Source organism: Corvus hawaiiensis, chromosome 2 (assembly GCF_020740725.1).
Source record: "Corvus hawaiiensis isolate bCorHaw1 chromosome 2, bCorHaw1.pri.cur, whole genome shotgun sequence".
NCBI classification, from domain to species: Eukaryota; Metazoa; Chordata; class Aves; order Passeriformes; family Corvidae; genus Corvus; species Corvus hawaiiensis.
In genome coordinates, this window is record NC_063214.1 from 52,302,091 (window position 1) to 52,322,485 (window position 20,395).

A 20,395-nucleotide genomic window follows, 5' to 3' on the forward strand; every position below is an offset into this window, starting at 1 on the left:
GCCAGTTCAGCAGCAGGCTCAGTGCCTTGAAAGCAGATGGTCATGAGCACAAGTCATGCTACAAAACCGATACTTCTAGAAGTGTGGGTGCTGAGACTGAAGGACTACCCAGGAACATCAAAATCTTCCTGTGCAGGAAAATTCCCCCTAAGTAGGCTGATACATGCCATTAGTGCTTTAGTGGTAGTAGAAAATGGATGTTATCTGTATCTTCTTTCTGGTTATTTTAACTTTTGGCCAGCCTCTGGTGATCCCAGGGGTCATTCTGGCAGCTGAGGGCATTGGATAATATACGTGTCTTTGGCAAAAATGCCGTCAATGCTCACTGTTACTTTGAGAGCTCTACAGCACCTGGGAATTGTTGTAGTGTGGAGGACTACCCTGCTGGGCAACAAGGGGGAGAAGTGGCCCTTGAACCTGTATTAATCCAATTCCTCTGTAAGACAGAGCATGACTGTGCCAGACAATACCTGAAGTAAATCTGTGCTCCTGTTTCATTTCACCTGCTTTTTGCTTGGTATAGAGAGTAGCATTTTGCCTACAACATTCAGCCTAGGTCAAACTTTTGTTGCACTGAAGACAATGCCTCAGTTGCCCTCACTGGGATCAAATACCGTTTTTCTTACAAATTCAGCCTTCAATAACAATTAATTTCAGTAAATTTACTGAATGCAGGATCCCAGAAAACCTGGTGCTTGGATATAGCTACTTATTTACTCTCCCAAAATGAATCTTAGAGGAATTTAAATGTTTAACTGATATGTAATATGTTCTTAACTTGTGTCAGCAAGAAGAGCTGTTAATCTCTCAAAACACCATGAGTACATGCTTGCTTTCAAGTGTATCTCAGGTTTTAAAAACCAGCCCTTGCTACAATTAATTGATAGGCTTCAGTAATTACAGAGTAAGATCAGGTTACGCAGATCTGATCTGTTAGGAATCTTAATCCATATGTCTAGGAGAAGCTTACAGTAGGTATGTTTCTCTATTCTCAGTTAGAGAAGCAAACATTTCCCCAGTATATAATTATACTGCTTCAGCTCCTCCGAGTACCGCAAGAGACACTTCAGTGGAGGACTCATGATGTGGGATGTTTCTTGTCACCGTGATCCTTGCTGAATGAGGAAGGTTTGCAGGGAAGATTTGGTCATGAATGACCTTTGATGACTCAGTCGCAGGTAGTGCCAGGAGATTCTCCTTTCAGAAGGTAGATACACAGTGATGTCTGAAATCCATTTTAAAATGCCTGTGCAGCCCAGGCATCTTTGGAAGGATTCCAAAAACCTTGTATTATCCTTTCTGACAAACATTACAACTGATCAGCAAAATACTATGGTGTCTTCATTCCATGTCCTAGGAGTTTTTAATTAGCCAGCTATGCAAAAGCTCTCAGCCAGCCAAGCAGCTGTACAACCTGCCAGTGGAAGGCAAAGCTACCGCCAACATACGGTGCAACTTTATTACATAATAAAATGCTCGTCTTTCCTGATAGAGATGTAGCATTTCACAGGAAATCAAATAAAATGGGTTATGTGATTCCAAGGTCTGGCACAGTCAGCAAGTTGTCTGCAACTCCCAGTAACACACTGAGAAATTTTACTTTGTGGTGAAGTTTTCACCTTGCCCAGTGAGGCTTGTAACACTTCAGGAGGGAACAGCACATAGCTCCACTCAAGTAAGAAATGCATATAGCCAGATCCTAAAATATGTATTTTATTTGGTGATGTGAAATGAATTAGTTAGCATTGATACAAGGAGGTGTATCAGCAGAAGGCTGTATTTCTGCTATCTATTATGTATGAAGGACACTGAAGATGGGTTTGTGCCACAAAAATTAATCTAGATTTCAAAAACTCAGTGTCATCAAAAACAGTAAGTCGTGTAAAGGAAGGAGCTTCAATTCCACTTGGCAGAGGCAAAACATCTCCACTTTTCTTAAACCCACTTTGATGTACATGAGGCTAAGCTGAATGAGTGCCTGCAGTGGCATGGAGCATACATGGCCCAGCTCAGTGGATGCTTCCTGGCTGCAAGTCCAGCTGTGCTGGTAAGCAAGGGAAAGCCTGGAAGCCAGGCTAAGCCCAGTCGCCTGATCCCTCACCCTGTTCTTCACACTGTGACTGTGGTTTTGTCTGCTCTAACCCTCTCAGGAAAAGCTGCTATGATCAGCCTGAGTGGTGTCAGTATAAGCCAGCCTACAACACCTGGCCAGCTTTTGTTTAGCAGTGTAAATACAGTCGGATGGACCAAGCCTCAAACAAAGGCCACGTGTGCAAGGGCATCCTGCTGGAAGTAGAGTTGCCAGTGCTGCCCTGGCAGCTCAACTGCCACTGGAGTTAGGAAAGCACAGCCTGAAGAGATGATGCTTCCCTCTGCCCTGCCAGAAACATCACCTCTGTCTTTTGCTTGCCTGGATCAGCTGCAAGTGCAGAATACAGCCTCTGACTGCAGAAGCAGTCAGGGCAGCTGGAGGCAAAGGTAGAGCCTGCCAGTGCATCTGCACAGAGCTGCTTTTGCAGCTCTTCTGGTGGTAGTCAACCTTGCAGGGTTCCCACCCTTCAGATGCCCAACAGCTTTCTGCACAGCCAGATCCAGGGGCCCAAAACCATCTGACAACAGGTGACACAGGAGAAAGGTGCTTGGCCTTAGGACTGGAGGGCACCTGGAGAAGGATGGATATGCAGCAATCCCTTAGTGATGTGTTAGTGTACAAAAGCCATGGCTGATCACAGCTATCTTTAATCATCAATGATGGCACCAAACTCCCTCCCTAGCAGTGAGGGGGCTGCCTCAGAGGTAGTGCCTCTGGCAGTGCAGAGACCCAAAGCTATCTAAAGCTGTGCTGACAGGCACTGCAGATTTGGCTCCTTATTTTGGTGGAAATTATCAACCTGAGTTATTAACCTGAACTCAAAATTCAGGTTTCATTTTTGAATGTAAAGACTTCTGAAAAATCAGCTTTTATAAAGGCATGTGGTCAGGCACGAACCTCCTCTAAAATAAGTATTTTACAGAGAATTATTGCTCAAACATCTTTGTCTGAGCCAAAGAAAAATGCAACGGGGAAAAATGACTTTGAGCTAAGTTAGGCTTAAGCATTGTGTGGACATTAGTTCTTAAGCATCTTCTTGTTCTGGATGGAAAAGAAACCTGTCATGAGCTGGTCTCTGATCTCTTGCATATTTGGCCTGTTAGGAAATACCAGGCACTAGCTGTCTGAAAGACAAAAAAACCCAATTAGTCAGCTAGTAATCTTATGTACTATCATAACATCTTAATAACATGGTTAGCCCTTGGGGCCAGTGATCACACTGTACCTCTTGGTCAATAGCTGTGTTTCAGCTTGAGCTACGGAGCTGTATGTTCAGTTGTGTCTCTTGAAAATTACACTGTGAAACCTCATATTGAAATATACTATGTTGGACTTCAAAACAGCCCCCCTTACAGTAGTGAAATAAAAATCTTGGCTGACAGGTTGCATGTCTGGTAATCATTCTACAATGTTTACTTACCACTTTACAAGTAACAATCAGGAATAAAGAATGGGCATTAATTGAAGGATGGGCAAAAGTTCCAAGTTAGTGAAAAGTGTGTCTTGCAGGTTTTAGTTTTAAAAATCACTTGATTATTTCCAGTAGTTTAAGGTATTTTTCTTATCAGATCATTCCCCAGGGCAGTGATTTTAAATTTCACTTTGTGCTTGTACTTGTGCTTGAAAACTGGGGCACAAAAGTGCAGCCTAGTAAAACCCAGAGGAATAATACATCCCAGTGTTTTGCAGGTGAAAAAAAGTCTTTGCAACCTCATTCATCATCAGGTTTTCCTGCTCACTTCTCTGTCTGTGCTGTTTCCTTGCTGTGTGAATTTGGAAAGTGGCTCAACTCCTTTTTTAAAGCTTCTTCAGTTCTGTGACTGGGAAGTGATTTAGAATTCCTAAGTGGCATCACTGATGCAACAACTAGATGTAACTTCATTGTCGTTAACTTGGCATCAAGTAGTGTCCAAGGATCTCTATGCTGGAAGGGCCTTCCTATAACCCTGAGTAAATGTTTGTCCTTCAGTGAACATGCACGATGCCAGCATGTTCCCAGTGTCTTGAGTGTGATTACAGCTGTGGCAGGAGCTATCAGCTCCAAGCCTCCTGCCAGCACACGGAATGCTTGACCTGCTGTGAAGAGCTGGAAACTCACTCCGTGTCACAGGCTGCACATAGCAGCCCACGGGACAGGGAACTGCAGACACAGCTGCACTCATGCTGTAATACTCCTCTGCAGTTTGTTTGTCAGCAAGACACAGACCCGTAGGCATTGTCAAACAAGCTGCTTTTCTAGAGAGGATGCAAATTCTCCAACAAAAGGAGACTTTATTGCCCTTGGCTGCAGACAGGGAAATCTGTAGCTGTGGGGCTCCAGAACACAGCCCTTCCTATCGTTGTCTCCTCTCTGATCAAGACCTGCCACAGAACATGGCCTAATTTATATCTCGTCAAATGCAGAATTCTCCCCATACATGTTCCTGCTAGTTTTACAGTTATCTATATTATCATATGATATTTCCATCCTTTTTTATAAATATTTGTAAATAATTTCAGAAAAAGAACACCTATAGGAGGCACTAACTCCTAGTGACACATAGAAGAGAGTCTTTGTTTTCTGAGGGTGAGGAGCCCCTGAAATGAGCTGCTGCAGGGCAGGGCCAGATGGTGAAAAGAACGGTGACAGATATGGAGGGAGAGTGGTTCAACGACATCTAGGAGCCTGTGGGATTTTGGTCATGGTTTTCTTTGAACATACATGTTCAAAGTATGTTCCCAGCCCTAATTTCTCCATGTCTACTGGCAAACAAGTGTAGGGGAAGAGTAGCTGCAGCTGGGACTCTCCAAAGTAACTGCAAGTCTTCAAAGGAATATTCTTCTTTTCTGTATAGTTTTTTTTTCAGAAACAGAAGAGTAGGATTCCTTGGGGCTCACAGTGAGGAGGTGATAAAAGTGAGGATGAAGGCCTTTAGCCCCAGCAGGTCATTAATAGCCTGTTAAACACTCTACTGCAGTGCTGCTCCTCACAGAGCACAGAGTCTGCAAAAATACAGGGCCTTTTATGTGGCAGCCCCCGAACGACTCACCAGGTGCTTCAAAGGCAAGCAGAGTCTCCCCTGGTTTAGAATGCCAAAGTAGAGGAGTAGGAGGGAAGAGGTACAATACAACAAAGGATGTGGTCACCTGGAAACTGTTCACCCACTGCACATCTGGTGTTTCTGTACAGGCTTTTACTGAAAAATAAGAGGTGGTATCATGGAAGGACCCATGCTACTGATTCACCAGCTGCAGATAATAGTGGGAGGCATTATTTCATGATGGACCAACAGGTACCATCTGATGAATAATCTTTCTGATTCTCCTATAAGTTGATTCCTTGCAGTAAATTAAAACCTTTATTTTCCTCCTAGGTCATGAGGAATATGCATTCTCTTAATCTTCAATTAATTTCTTCTTTAAATGCTATCGAACTCTGGAATCCAGCACTATGTGTAGCAACGTGAAACTCGCCTACCTCTGCACCTGGGGAACTAGATGCTGCCCTAGTGATATCCGTGGAAGCAGCAAACATTTGCTTTTTGTGGCATGTTATACACGCATGTGTTGCTGTATCCCACTGTCTCTTTCAGATCTCCATCTATGAGTGAAGAGCAAAGTGGGACGTAATGTCTCTTAAGTTAAACATTGACCTTATCTCAAATCCTGGGTGTATTGATATTGCTTTGGTGAGTTGACCTTGGCTGGCTGCCAGGCACCCACCCTGCTGCTGTCTCACTATCTCACCTCCTCTACAGGACAAGAAAGAAAATAAGGTGAATAAGACCACAGGTAGAGATAAAGACATGGAGATCACTTACTAGTTGCTGTCACAGGCAAAACAAACTTGACTTGGAAAAAATTTTAGTATATTAACAATTAAAGTAGAGTTGAAAGGTGTGAAACAAAGACAAAACAAAAAACTAAAACAGCTTTCCTACACCCCCTTTTTCCAGTCTCAACTTCACTTCTCCCTTCCCAAGTCCTCTACCTCCTCCATCCCATATCCCCATTGAGCAGTGCAGTGGGAGGAGAATGGGGGTATCAGTCAGTTCATTACAGTTCCTCTCTGTCATTTCTTCCATCTCACACTTCTTCCTGCTCCTGCATGGGTCTTTACCCAGGGCTGCTGTCCCTCAGGACAAACCTGCTCCAGCACAGTTCTCATGTCCAGGCACCACAGCTTCTTCCAGAGCCCTGTTTCTGTGAGGGCTCTCCATGGATGCAGCTTCCTTTGGGCCATGTCCACCTGTGTCAGTGTGGAGTTCTCCGTGGGCTGCAGTGTGAATATCTGCTCCGCCATGGTCCTCTCCACAAGCTGCAGGGAAATACCTGCTTCCCCATGGTCTTCTCCAGGGTCCTTAGGGAACACCTGCTCCCTCTCAGCCTCACAGTTTTTCCCTCACTGCTCACTGCAGGGCACTGTTTTGCCCTTTCTTAAATACATTCCCTCTTGGCTGACAGGACAGGCTGTGCCCTGTGGTGCGTCCATTTCGGGAAGCATCTGTGCCTGATACAGAGCAGCCCTGGTCCCCCTGGTGCAGGCTGGCCCTGGGGCCTCAAGACACCCAGCTCAGTGATGCAGCTCAGCTCCCTGAGTCCATTTCTTAATAAAAGATCAAAAGCTGTATTGCTTTTTTTCCTTGTGTTTTTCATTGGAAGGGCTTGTCCAGCCACAGCACAAGGTGTGTGGCCGGTTCTCTCCAGGCTCTGGCATTTCTGATCCAGGGATCCTATGAGGCCATGTTTGTCAGCTTTCTCATCCACTCATTTAAGGAATTAGGAGATCTCTTATGCTGTGTTTTAGACAGAAAAACTGTTTGTAGCTGGCAGCACTTCATCTTCAATACCTAGGAAAACTTTTTAATTTGTTTTTTAATAAGAGGTTATGTAACTCCCCTGGGCTTGTACTTCAATGCGGGAATTGCTTCCATTTGGTCAGATTTGAGAGGTGAAATGTTCTCGTATAATACATTTTGCAACTGAGAATAACGGGTTTCCATTAAAGAACACTTGAACAGCATTTCTCTGCAAATAATAATACTTTAATCTTCAAGGTTAGTGCTTCTGCAACTGAAACGTAGAAAAAAAAATAGCTGAAGAAAGAGAAAAAACTTTCTACAAGTGGTGCTACCCAAACTGCCTGGGTAAGCACATATATCAGACCACTTCAGGAATAGCTTCAGGATTGTGATGCAGACAGCCTGAGGTGGACACACATGCTGCAGCATCCCCTGGCACCTGCCAGAAGAGATGTCCTCGTGCACAGCTGCAGAGGAGACGGGGCTAGGCTGGGCCAGGTTGTCTGCGGTTGTGACTTTACAGAAGTCAGCAGTGTTTGTCAGCAGATAATTCAGCACATAAATGTTTGTTACACAGGTGAAAAATCCATGTATTTTGACTATTCAACACTGACCTGATGTGCTGAGGGGTTGTTATGTGCACAGCTGTGTAAAGGTGACCAATGCTTCAGGTCTTTCTGTTCCTGCATAGAGGAACACTACACTGTTTTGTCTGAATTTTTAATGTGGCTTGAGAAAGGTCAAATATGTTTGTAGAAGTCCATTTATACTGCAGATACACACTTCAAATTAAGACTTATGTGCAAGCAGCTTCAAAGGCACAGAAAAACTTAAAGCTGTTTTCTCAGAGCCAAAAGGTGTATTCTTCCTGTATCAGAAAAGAGGATTTTCTTTTCCAACCTGCTTTTTTTTTTTTCTAGTAGATTTTCAGTAAAAAGGCAAAAATGAAATCTCTCCTTTAGTTGCACACCTTCAAGAAGCCTGTGTCTTAAAAATACTGGAGACTTGGACATGCCAATTATTCAGATAATGCTGTCATTTTCCTGCAGGCAGTACCTAACCAATATAATATTGTATCTTTGTAAAACAATTGAAATAAAAATTATAGGCCTTTTCTGACATCCTTTGTATTTCTTGCCACTATCTCCTCTTGTTTCTTCAAACAAAATGTTCATTCTTTTGCCAATGTCCAAGTCCAGATCTGCTGTAATCTTTTGCTCCTCTTAGGCTTTGTAGACAGATAGGTAAAAACAATACTCCAACTTTGCCTTTCTCAAATGTTAAGAAAATACTGTTTTCCTTATGTCTACAAGGAATCTAGGATGTCATTATTCCCTAGATGGCAAGTTCAGGAGGAAACCAGACCCATTAAAAGTTTTGAAAGAGGTCAATATAAGGTGGAAAACTTAGCAACCTAATATTTGTTATGAGAATATGATTGAAGTGGATGTGAGAGTTAAGGCAGAATTTTTCCTTTGTTTTTTATCTTATTATTCAAATGTCTCAGTGTGATGAGGGACTCTGTGGGAAATCCCACTTGAGCAAGAGAATTTGGAACTTTGCACCACTGAGCCTTGGTATTCCGCTTTATTTCAAACACCAGCAGCTTCCAAGTGATAGGGTGAATGTGTGTTGTGGCTCCTGTAGCAGCTACAAAACCATAAACAACTTGTCCACCCAGATATTTAGGAATTCCTTTGTTTCTTTATGAGCATTGTACCCACATACCTTTACAGAGCTAGACCAAGAGGAGGTCTTAAGTTCCTGTTGGAATCAGACTCTAACAGCTGCCAAGACTTGGCATTTAAGTAAGTTGTTGGGAACTCTTTATTTCTACCTAAAGGTTTGTCTTGGAGAAAGTCCATGTAACTTAGCCCAAGGTGCAGTGAGAACGTGTCTTTGTAGATCGTAATTGCTGATAGAAGTTCGGTCTGTATGCCACAGTTCACATACATTTTTTATGGACTTCTAATTAGTGTAATTCTGGTCTCCTGCAGGTTCCAGCTTCGGAAATGAAGAGCAGACCACCCCTAGGGTGTCTGCACCTTCCAAAGATGTTCCCAAGGGGAGCAGCAAGAGCACGACGCAGGTATCGAGCAGCACAGCGACTTCACGCAGGAGCTTGCTGCCAGCACCAAAAACTGCCACAGCACCCGCTGGTAAATGCTCCAAACTTAAAACACCACCTGTGTTAAGCCAAGAAATGCAAAAATCTTGCTGTGATGCTGTTTTACTGCTTGCTTTTAATTAATTTTCATGCCATCCCTGGGCCCATTGCCAGTGTGCTGACTTGGACTCCATTTACTGGAGTCTCTTTTAAACACAGTCAACAACACGGCTATAATCTCATTTTGTGAGCTATGTGTGGATTTGAAGGCATTTGCTGTCCCTAACTACACATATCAGAGATTTAGTGTATATATTGTTGGTTCTCACCAAGCAGCTTTTTAAAAACACTGCATTGCTTTAGAGACCAAAGCATTCCACTGAGCAGATAATTCATTGCTAGGTAGGCTTGCAGTGATGAGAATATTGGCCTCTAGGTTTGAGCAATCTTTTTTTTTCACTCAGAGAGGCAGAAGGAGGCAAGCAAATAAAGCAAAAAAAAATCCTAGTCTTGTTTTCAATTTGTTTCCTTGCCTAAACTCTCCTTCTGTCCAATTCACTTAAATGACCAGTTCCATCAAGTTCAGATTAGACCTAACATTTTAGATTCCAAAATAAATAATTTTATCCAGGCTGGCTCTTACTCAACAGTGTTTCATTTCTATGTAAGTTCCATTGGGTTTGATAACACACTGCAAATGGAGCTGGGAAGGAAAAGTCAGTGCAAAATATGAGACAAACACCTTATGAATGGCTAGTTCTTGTCACCTGCTTTCAAGATAGATTAACCTGTTGCAGTGGTTTGACCTTGGCTGGACACCAGATACCCACCAAACCAACTGAACAGAGGGAGATAAATACAATAAAAGGTTCATGGGTCAAGATAAGGATGAAGGGATAACTCAGTAATTACTGAGTCATTTTATTGTCATAAACTTGGCTGGTTTATTTTGGAAAGAAGCTAAACATGGAAGTAGGGTTACCTATCTGTGTTATGCAAACAGTCAGACACAGGGGCAGCTGACAAGTTTAGGAAGTCGTTATTTTACACAACAGACAGAAACAAAAGAAACTATGTTAGTCCAATGCTCTGGTTTAATTTTTTATGAGCCAAATTAGCAGCATGTATCTGTGGCCAATTCATTGCTTCTTTTTCTTTTTTTTTTTATTATAGCAGCGTCATGGTTCCTCACAATGCAAGTATCTGATAGGAGCAAAGGTTGAAATAAATCAAGAAATGATGAAGACAAGGGTTTTTTAGCAATTCTAATCTTGCCTCTCTTGCAATAGCAAATGAACACTGGGTGTAGATCCCAACGTGATAGAGACACCTACAGGATGTAAATTTTTCTGTTTAGGTATCCTTTGGACAGTAATTTCTATAGGCTTGATGTTGCATATATATTTAGCATCTGACCAACCTCCTGTGCAAGACATTGCAGTTACTAAACTGAAGTGCTTGGAGCACTCTGCAGTTGCAGCTGAGGAGCACAGGCACTATGTGTATTGCACACAGCTCATTTTATGAAAGGAAGAAGGAAAGAGTTTCACAAAGAGGACGGCAGTAATTTAAATATAAATAGTATTTCTGAAAGAGTGCAATATCAGGTAATGTAAAAAATTACAATTGTATTTCAGAGACATACATAATTTTATCTATGTGTGAGTAGTAAATTAATTCACAAATGAAAATATCTACCTATATTAATGAATCAAAAATAACCATCAAAAATCACACAAAAGCTTTCATGTATTAGATCTTACTTGAGAAGACCACCTGAACTGTAAACTTTCACTTAAAAAAAAGAATAAAGACACAACTGCTCAAGAGAGATTATACTCCTGATATTTCACTAAAAGTGCTCGTGAAATAAATTGGAATGAGGGGAATTTTTAAAAATTTAATTAATGAAAATTGACTCCTTTAGCTGCTGCTGGACAGACGATGATGCTGTGCTTCAGATGATCAAAAAATAATTCTGGCATGGGACAATAGGAGTGGAAGATCATTGTCATGCAAATTGTTGTGCAGGCATGAACTGATGGCCTTTCGACTGGTCTATGAGAAGAGTGCACTTAATTAGGTTTCAGTGTATTGCACAGCCCTTTCTATACCTACATGTCTGTCCATTTATAGAAAAGGGAAAAGAAAGCACATACTTGACTAGAAAAAAGAGGCCTTTTAATTTGACTTAAATATATTTGCTACTTTGGGAAGTACTGTGATAACCTAACTAAAACATGGCATTGCTGTATTGCTTCGTATTTTGTTTAACAATAGGTGAAAGCAGCTCTCCATCAGGAACTTTGCAACTGTAAACTAGCTCTGAAATTCATAGAAGCCTCTTCTTTCCACAGATGTTGATGAAAATATATAGTACTTGAAGCATACATATAGGAATTTTCTGGTCTAAATTGCCCTTAAAATGGGGGAACATCAGCAGAAGGCAATGTTCAGAGACTCAGTTCTGTCCACAAGGCTGGACCTGCCACCCAACAGTCTATGAAATCAGAGACCTGAGGGATTTCATATTTTCTATGGCCTGTTACAGATTTTGGGGGGTGTGTGTTATGGGATTCCTATTTCTACTTGCTTATTATTTAATATTTATGTCACAGACAAGTGACTGTTATCACCCAGAAGAAATACCCTGATTTGAGTGCAATGACAGTGGCAGTAAGGAATTAATTTGAGCAGCTTGTTTCTACTTGGCCCACTAAATTAAAGACAATCAAAAGCATTGTTCAAAAAGCTCACCCAGTCAATTCCTGCGCTTTTACAAGTACCAGTAAATCATATGTAACAGGACAGGCTGTTAAATGCAGTCAGTCAAGATGAAGAATAGGAGGTCAGTGTTATCTCAGCTCTCACCAGCAATCTTGTAGTGTAAAATGCGCTTCTTTTGATCAGATTCTGCAAAATCCAGACAGCACAACATCAGCAGGAGGGAGAGGGAGGAGCTGAGGTCAGCTGAGGGGGGAAGAGTGAGCACCAGCGCTCTTGCAGGGATGAAGGGAGAAGAGTCTGCTGCTGCTTTGTTCCCCCTTGCAAACACTTTCCCTTCAAAGCTGAATAGCAGTGGGTTGCATTCATGCTGTTGCCGTATGAACATAGGGATATGCAGCACTGCCTTGCAGGTGAAAGTGGGATGTTCAACTGCAGGTTTTCCTACCTCTCTTCTGGGAACCACTCTGAAACATGCCACAGCACAAATGTGTGAGGAAGAGACAATAAAATGCCATAGGATCCTTGCAAAATGGCAGAAAGAGATGGATGGAGTAGTTGTTTTAACTCTTCAAGTAGCATTGGATGTTCTGAATTATTACCCTGAGATTTTCTATTCAGTCCAAAGAATGACTAGTTTTATCAGGTTTATTTTTTCCTTTATTTTTTTAAACACCAGCTAAAGAGACTTTTCTTTTTCAATACAACAACAAGGCAATTGCTTTCAGACAAGACAATGAAATAGTCACTGTCCTTTTATTCTTATCACATTTAATTTAAATTTGAAATAAACACAAAGGGAAAAGCACAAGCATTAGCAGTTTCTACTTAAACAAATACACAGTCTTTCTTCCACATCTACTTATTTATCCAGTCTTTCAGTGTCTCATAGATCACAGGAAGTAGAGAGTCTCTAGAGAGAATTAGACTGCTCTCATTCTACAGAATCCATCATATTTCCAGCTTTGCTAATTTTGTCTCAAACAATGCATGCAGGGATGTGTCATTACTCACTAAGGACATGACTAGTCGTGGGTGTCAGGGGGAAAGGCAGAAGAAAGCTCAAAGGGGCTCTCTGTGTCTGTGAGTGACTGAAGACTTTTCCTTGGGTTTCTGGGGGTTTTTTTTAACTTGCAGACTGCATTAGTTAACTTATAAAATACTCCTGAGAACAGCTGGAATCCGTCTGAATGCAGTCAGTCCCATTGAATTGTTAATGATGTCTACAGCATGGTAGGATTTGTTTTGGAATAAATACTCAATGTACAATTTGTTAGCGTGCTTTCAGTCTGAAGTATGAAAGCAAATTGAAGCCTATCCCACTGTACTGGCTTTTGAAGACTCAAAAAGGTACAGGCAAATACAAGTGCTGATTCTGCAGTGCTTGAGAAGATGTCTTGGGTAAGGTGTCTTTTGCTCTGGTTCCTAGGCGAGAATTCAGCTCTCCTGGGGGAATGGAGCAGTGGCTTTGTTCATCTGCTATTTCGCTAGGTGATTTCTGGAATGCTTTACCTTGTGTTTCTAATTATTTTGCATTTGCTCCTTCTGTTTCATTTGGAGCAGGCTGTGTATGTTAATTAGGAAATGTAAATACCTTTACAGAACTGTGTGTTTAGAGGCCTTTTTTCTAAAGCAAGTGTTGTAAGCACACTAATAGAAAAGACAAGTATTTCTGCTCATTGTTATCTTATGGCCTGAAATATCCATTTCTTTACACAAGTATAGCTTTTAAAAGAGGGGAAACACTGGGAGATGTCTAACCTTAAATGAGATGTAGATTCACATAAAAATTAGTAGTCTGTGGCTTTGATTACTGGCTACCAAAAAGACAGCTTCTCATTGCATGAGCTCTGCCAGTGGTAGGAGTTGGCAGAGCCTTGGAAACTGTTCCAGGAAGCCTGGAAGTTAATGGTGGTTCCTGCTATGCTAGGAGCTTTTTGCTGGGAAACTCAGTGCTAAGAGCCCTGATTATGCAGCCAGCAGGAATAAAGCTAATGTACAGGCATTTAACACAGAGCTAACTGGAATTCTGTATTTCCAGTATGTGGGCAGTGACACTAAGGATTTGAAGTAAATTTTGTTCCAGATCAGATTTAATATACATTATAAAAGACAAATTTAGAAGAAAATTAAAACAGTGTGCATGTTCAGGAAATATACACTTATGGTGCTTAATTTCCTTTTGTAATTTAATTTTGTGTATTTTTTATTATTTCATGATTGCACGTACAACACCTTTTGACATTTCAAAATCTATATGACAGAGTATGATTTGAGGTTTTACATGTGTCCGGGCCTGTAATAACAACTGGAAAATGTTTGTCTTTTTTCCTGAGTTACCCTGGAGCATCAGACTTTCTATGTGCATTTTAGTCTTTGAGTTACTTCTAGTGCACTTCGAGCTAGAAAAGATCAAACTATATAACCTCCTGCTGCACCATACCCTGTGGTACCGCATATTACGCTAATTACTACACCAGTGCTCTCCCTCAGATTTTTTTAAACCTGAAATTCTATATTTCTGTGAAATGACAAATTCTGAGCCCAAACACTTGTAATCTAAAAATTTATTTTCCCTGCAGGAAATCAACATGTTTTCCTAACCAACTAACAGCTGTTGTTTCAAAAGTCAAGAACAAGCCCCATTTTTAGAAAAGCATTCAGCTCAAGCTCTGATATGAGGTCTGATGCCAGGGATGGCTCTTCCCCTAAAATTTCCCTGTGGGTGAGGAGCTTAGCAAAACGCTAACAGTTTGTTCCCGCAGACTGTCCTTCCTTTTGCCTGCTGTGTGCTTTCTAAATCCCTCTCCTCTAAGGAGGGCCACAGAGAGGCCACGAGGGCCCTTCTACTTAGGAAGGAGAATAATTCCTAGCTCCCTGTGTCCCTGTCCCTGGCTCCTTCCCAGCAAGGCTGTGCTGGGTACTGGCTCTTCCCTTGCAGCACAACCCCTCCTCATGTGCGCGCTTGCTGCACTGCTGCTCCACCAGACCTAGGAGCTCTCCTGGTCTTGTAAACTGAACAAGGGCACTAATCGTCCTTGTTATTAGTCCTACTTATCTTTCCTTGCCCAGATACCTGTTTGCACCTTCTATCTGCTGGTCTCCGTCCCCCATGCAGCTGCCCCTGCTGGCCAGCACCCATGCACAACTCCCACTGCTCTCCACAGACCCTGACTTGCCCTCTGCAAAATTCTGGGCTTCTTTGCTCTGTTCTCTTTCAACCAAGCTCTAACTGGGGAATTGTTTCTCGTTTTGTGCTTAAGGTCAAGGGGCTGAATGAACTCCCCAGGGGTCCTCACTGAAAATGTCTCAAAACCAAAAGTAGTTAATTATTTACATGCCTAAGGAAAGCACACACTTTTCTCTACCACTGCCTGTGTTTGGCATCTGGCATAGCAAAATTTATGGAGGAGCTCAGTGTATGGCCCATTTGTGCATTATATTTTTATTTTGAAAGCCCCAGAAAAGCCAAAGCCTTATTACCATGACAAAGTAATGCTTGAATCTGTAACTATATAACCTACATCTTATAAAACAAGCCCTGGTTTAGTCTCCCAGCTGCCATCTCAGGTTGGTCCTTAGTAATGAAAAGGCACCATAAACTTATTTTATGTCCTACTCTGTAGTAAAGCACAGTGTAATAGGGGGCAGGCACAGGCAATTTCTATCTTCAGTCACTTCACTGTGAAAAGTACTAATCACAAATGAGAATCATAGCTTCAATATTTTGTATTTATGAACAGAGAAAATGGAGTGGGACAAAAGAAAAGGTATGAGGAAGTGTTCAGTCTTTACCAGCCCTTGACAACTGATGGTGTGATTTGCCTATGAACAGTGGAAGAGAGTCAAAGAAGGTTTTAGAACTTGTGCTGTGCTTCCCTCCCATAAACAGTTGGACATGCAGGTGCATGTGCTCTTTCCAGAAGCACTCTGCAAGCAAATGCTGAGAGATGGAGCTAGAAATTATGCAGCTCAGCTTCTGGTGCGTGGCAAATGCTGTATCTGCAGCTCTCTGCATGCAAGTCCTGATGCAGACAGAAGTGGAAAGGTGAATGAGGCATCAGAAATAAACCTAATACTGCAGCTGTGACTAGGTGTGGCTTTGGAGAGAAACTAGTAAACCAGTAAGTGTCCCTGAAGATTATGATCCCCATATAAAATTGTCATTTTTCTACACTGTTGAAAAAGCCAGGTCACATTTGCATTAAGCAAAATGGAAGATAGTGTTAGCTTTTGGACTACCAGTCATTAGGCACCACCAAGAAAATCTGATTTTATTTTTCTGCTTCAGATCGTTCAGATTCTGTGGGACATTTTCCTATAAGATGTCTGTGAACATACTCATGAGAGAGGGGAAAGTTAATAACACAAACTTTGTTTTCCCTCTAGAACAAGTCGTTTGCCTTAAATCTCTCTGTTTTTCCAGTGTATCCACAGCTGTGACACAGTTCTTCAGGCTAAAATGCAGCCCTCAACAAACACTAATGGTTTAAAAAAGGAAAGCAAGCAGGAAAATACATTTTTGTCTCAGGGTTTTGCTTTTTATTGCTCTTTCTCCTTACTTCTTTGATGAATGTTTTCTGCTTGAAGTCCTGTGTCTGTGACTGTCACACCATGGTCAAACAAGCAGGGCAGGACCTCGTGTTACTGCACTCAGCATGGTCCCCAGAGCTATTTTGATGGGAGCTGTGGGTGGGCAGGAGGAGCTGAGCTTGGGTGGCCGCTCTGGCTTTCCGGGGAAGTTGTAACTCCCTGGTACAAGAGGCAGTCTCTGACTGCAGAACTTTGACAGCTGGCAGACCATCCCGAGGCCTTAACCAGAGAGCTCCAGTGGTGGGATGAATAATAACGGACACTGAGTTACCTCTCTCTGAAATATTCCATGCCCTGTTTCATCCCACACTGGCATAGTGTCTTGCAGGTTTGTGCACTGAATGTGCTTGCCCACCTCTGTCCCTGCCTGACTTACTGCACAGGCAGAGACCCACTCTCATGTGTCTGGGCAGCCACATCCAGCACAGCTCCGACACGTCCTGCCTGCTTCTGGCTCAAGCCTCTCTCTTGCCTACATGAGACCATCTTGGGAAAGCTGGTCTCCAGAAAAGGCAGCTTCCTTACTGGAAAAGGTGACAGGGCAGGGACTTGCAGGTAACTTCAGTCAGCTTTGCACTGTTCCACCTATTCCACTTCTCCTGCAGCCCAGAATGAGGTTGCACAGCAAGGTAAAGAGACAGAACACAGCACTTAAAACAGATAGGATGGGTTACCTGTGTAGCTATTCATGCCTTAATGACATTTGTCATGGGGCAGATGACTGGAAAGCCAATACAGTGTGTAAGGCCTTCTTTTGTCCTTCTTTAGTGCCGTGAATGTCAGCTCAGCCACGTGTATACTGTTGTGGTTGCAGACATGGCAGGTTGGCATCCAACCCAGAAGTGCTGTGTAGCATCATTCTGTGCAGAGCCCACGATGTGAATTGGTGAAATACTTAATTTTGCTATTTTGGTATGTATTTTAGTAATATAGTTCTGCATAGTTATGAACAGAATTATAAACCAGATGTCTTTCTATCTTTGATTTTTTCTAAAACAGGCGTGAAGAAAGAAGTACAAAAAGATCAGGATGCTAGCAGACCAGCTGTCTCATCCCCTAAGAAATCAGCAGTAACAGCCACAAAACTCCACTCACCAGGTATTTATGAACCTGAAAGCACTGCTTCAGGAAAGATTTAAACTTGTTGACTTTGCTTCTCTTGTTAACACACTCAAATCTGAGACCTGCTATTGTTAAGTGAGGATTGATTGTGTCCAAGGTTCATTAAGCTGGCTGCAGCAGGCTTTATCATACCAATGCATGAGCTGAATAGACTTTTGTTCTCTTTGTTATAACCATGCAATCATCTCTCCCTCAAAACAAAGAGTTGTTGCTATTACGTGTTTAAGGGCACAGGAACATTTTTTTAATCATTCCAATTTTATTACATAAAAAGGGAACAGATAGATATAGCAAAATAAAATACACCTCAGACAATTGCCTGGAGTGATAGTGTGTTGCTCAGAATCTATTCTTACTTTTATGCAGAGGGACTAAATTTCCTGGGCTATTTCTATGCATAACTGGAAAAGGGATTATCTATAGAAATAGCCTTCAAAGTGCTATTGGGATGTTGTCAACTTATCCCTCAATATTGGGCACAAACACATGGTTTTAACATTTCTGAAGAATACCTTTTTTTGTTTACTGAAATGAAGAGGACTTGTGTCTATTTATGTCTACTAAGTGTACATTAACAAATGGATAAGGTGCCTAAAGGCTTTTGTGAGGCTGGCCTTTGGCTGATCTAAATGCTTCTGAAATGAGCACGCGTGGTCTCACCGATTTCATTGTGCTTGCAGTTTATCTTCTGTTGCGTCGTTTTTCAGACACTGCTTGAATACCTAAAACATCATCTCTACAGATGTATCATACTTGAGTTATAGGTGTGGGGGATAGAACCCCATGTTGCTTCATTTGGTGGCAAAATGTAAAAGCATGTAGATCGGCTCTCCAGCTCCTATAACTTGCACCAAGAGTCTCTCCATTATTACTAGACTCAATCCCTACTCTTCTCCTTCTCAACCAACAAAATCAAGAAAACTGAAGGTTAAATTTAATCTTCCCAGGCACCAACAGGACACAAAATTCTTCTCCTTACAAAGATATTAGAGTAAAAAGATGAACTTAACACTGTCCTCTGAGTCATATAATTTACAGGCTATTTTGCACCTGGTGAGATCACAGAGAGGTCCAAAGAATTTGTTGCAGAGACTGCCAGACCAGAAGCTCACCAGTGTTTATAACAGTGGGAGTCCAGTTTTAAGCATCAGCACTGATTGTGGCTGTAGCAGCATGTTACAGCATAGCTGATTTGCTTCCACTAGGATTACAAAGCAAAATGGAACACAGGAATGTTTGTAAAGTGTATTTGTATTGTCTTAAGGAGGTCTGCATTTCCACAGGTGACTTAATAATTTTCAGGGCTTAAAGTTTTGGCATATCCAATTCATGAGGCCTCAAAGTTTTCTTCATTCTAGTGAGAGGCTGAGTACTAATCTCCATCCATCAGACTGATTTAGAATTTGTTCAGCTTGGTTGTGTGCAATTAAGGCAATCTAAATTTGTTTATCACTGTAAGGATCAAGTAGGAAAATAAACCTCATCTTAATTTATTTTTTTTAGAGTAGCCTTTGGCATTCTTTGAAATAATTACAGCAATAACAAAGCAATAATGACAATTTTTTCACCTACTTAACTATTTCAAAAAATAGTCAAAGCAGCCTTTGAAGAGGACACAGAGTGTAGCTGGTGCTAAGGGGCAGTAACAGCCTTTCCTCTGTCAGAATCACAAACTCCTGCATCATTCACACTTTTCAGTGGGAGAGAATGCGTCTCACAGGTAACTCCACCACAGCTACATCTGGCCATGAAACAGGTTCTAAAATTTCTGAGTGCTCTTTCTAGGTTGTATTTGCCTCTGTTACTGGCCTTCTCACATTCAGTTTCTTTTGATCAGTGCTGGTTTTCGACTGTTATACACAAATTTTTTGAGCCTTGAATCTGAAAACTTGCAATGGAGTTTTGAGATGCAGAGTCTTGCAGGGATCTCAATTTTATCCTTTGTTGCAGTACTATTCCTGAGATCTGTGTATAGGAGCAGGTGTCCACAGATGCAAGTGCTCTCCTTCCACTTCATTTTAGAATGGTGCCAACTGTTTCTGGCATCTGTCACTCCACAGAATGCTTGATATCAATTGTCTCAAAGTAATTTGCTCCCTTTCCTTACCAAAATGTTGGAAATTGGACAGTTAAAAGGCGAATCAATTGCATTCCCTATCTAAATCCTCCTGAACAGTGTTAATTATGAGTATATACTTGTCATGCCTCCTTAGTTCAAACACTCACTTAGATAAAAAAGGCTTGGGAGTTTTGAAGTGGATCAAAGGGGTTCAGTGATTTCAGCACACACTGGGTCTGCCCCTCTGGTCCCACCATCAGCAAAAAGGACATTGAGGATCAGGGCCAGCATCATTAATATATACCCTGGTTTGTGCAGAGCAACAGAAGAGAGACATCAATGGTGGAATAAGCTTAGTAAGCTGCCTTTCAGACTCAAATGAACCGAGAAATTCAGATTTATCCCTGAGGAGAATAGCACCGTTTAATTTACAAGGACAGCTTATAATACTGACAAGGACAACACAGAGATGTGCACTTCAAATCTTCCAGCTAACAGGAAGGCTAGAAAGATGCAAGCAACCTGATGGGTTTCTGTTTTAATTAAAACTGAACTGATTTCAAGGGCTTTCCCCTACACTTCTCCCTAAGCCTTCTGTTGTAACATCACTGTCCTTCTTAAACAACCCAAGATTTTTTTATACTAAAAAGACAGATATTTATGGCTGTTGTTTTTATGAATTTCTTATTTTGTGGTATTACCTACTGTACAGTTAAGAGCCCCTTGATATGAATGGAAAAATTGGTAAGAAAAAACCATTACTGCACAAAAAGGTTGCCAGGCTTTAAGTGACATAAAAATGGATAGAGGGCAATAGCTATGCTGGTTGAACTCTGTTAATGACAAAAACTCCTTGTGTTGTATTATTTAAGTCTTCCAACAACATGGCATTAGTTTTGATGCTGCAGAACATGATA

At 41.6% G+C, this 20,395-nt stretch overlaps 1 protein-coding gene across 4 annotated transcripts in view; it reads left to right on the forward strand.

The window, feature by feature from the left end:
• Positions 1-20,395, forward strand: part of MTUS2 (microtubule associated scaffold protein 2) — a 269,268-nt gene that overhangs the window by 193,711 nt on the left and 55,162 nt on the right. For all 4 annotated transcript variants that reach the window (XM_048294988.1, XM_048294987.1, XM_048294984.1 and 1 more), the window contains 2 exons: positions 8,871-9,032; positions 17,297-17,395. In XM_048294988.1, the coding sequence (XP_048150945.1) occupies positions 8,871-9,032; positions 17,297-17,395 (261 nt within the window). The remainder of the gene's footprint in view (positions 1-8,870; positions 9,033-17,296; positions 17,396-20,395) is intronic.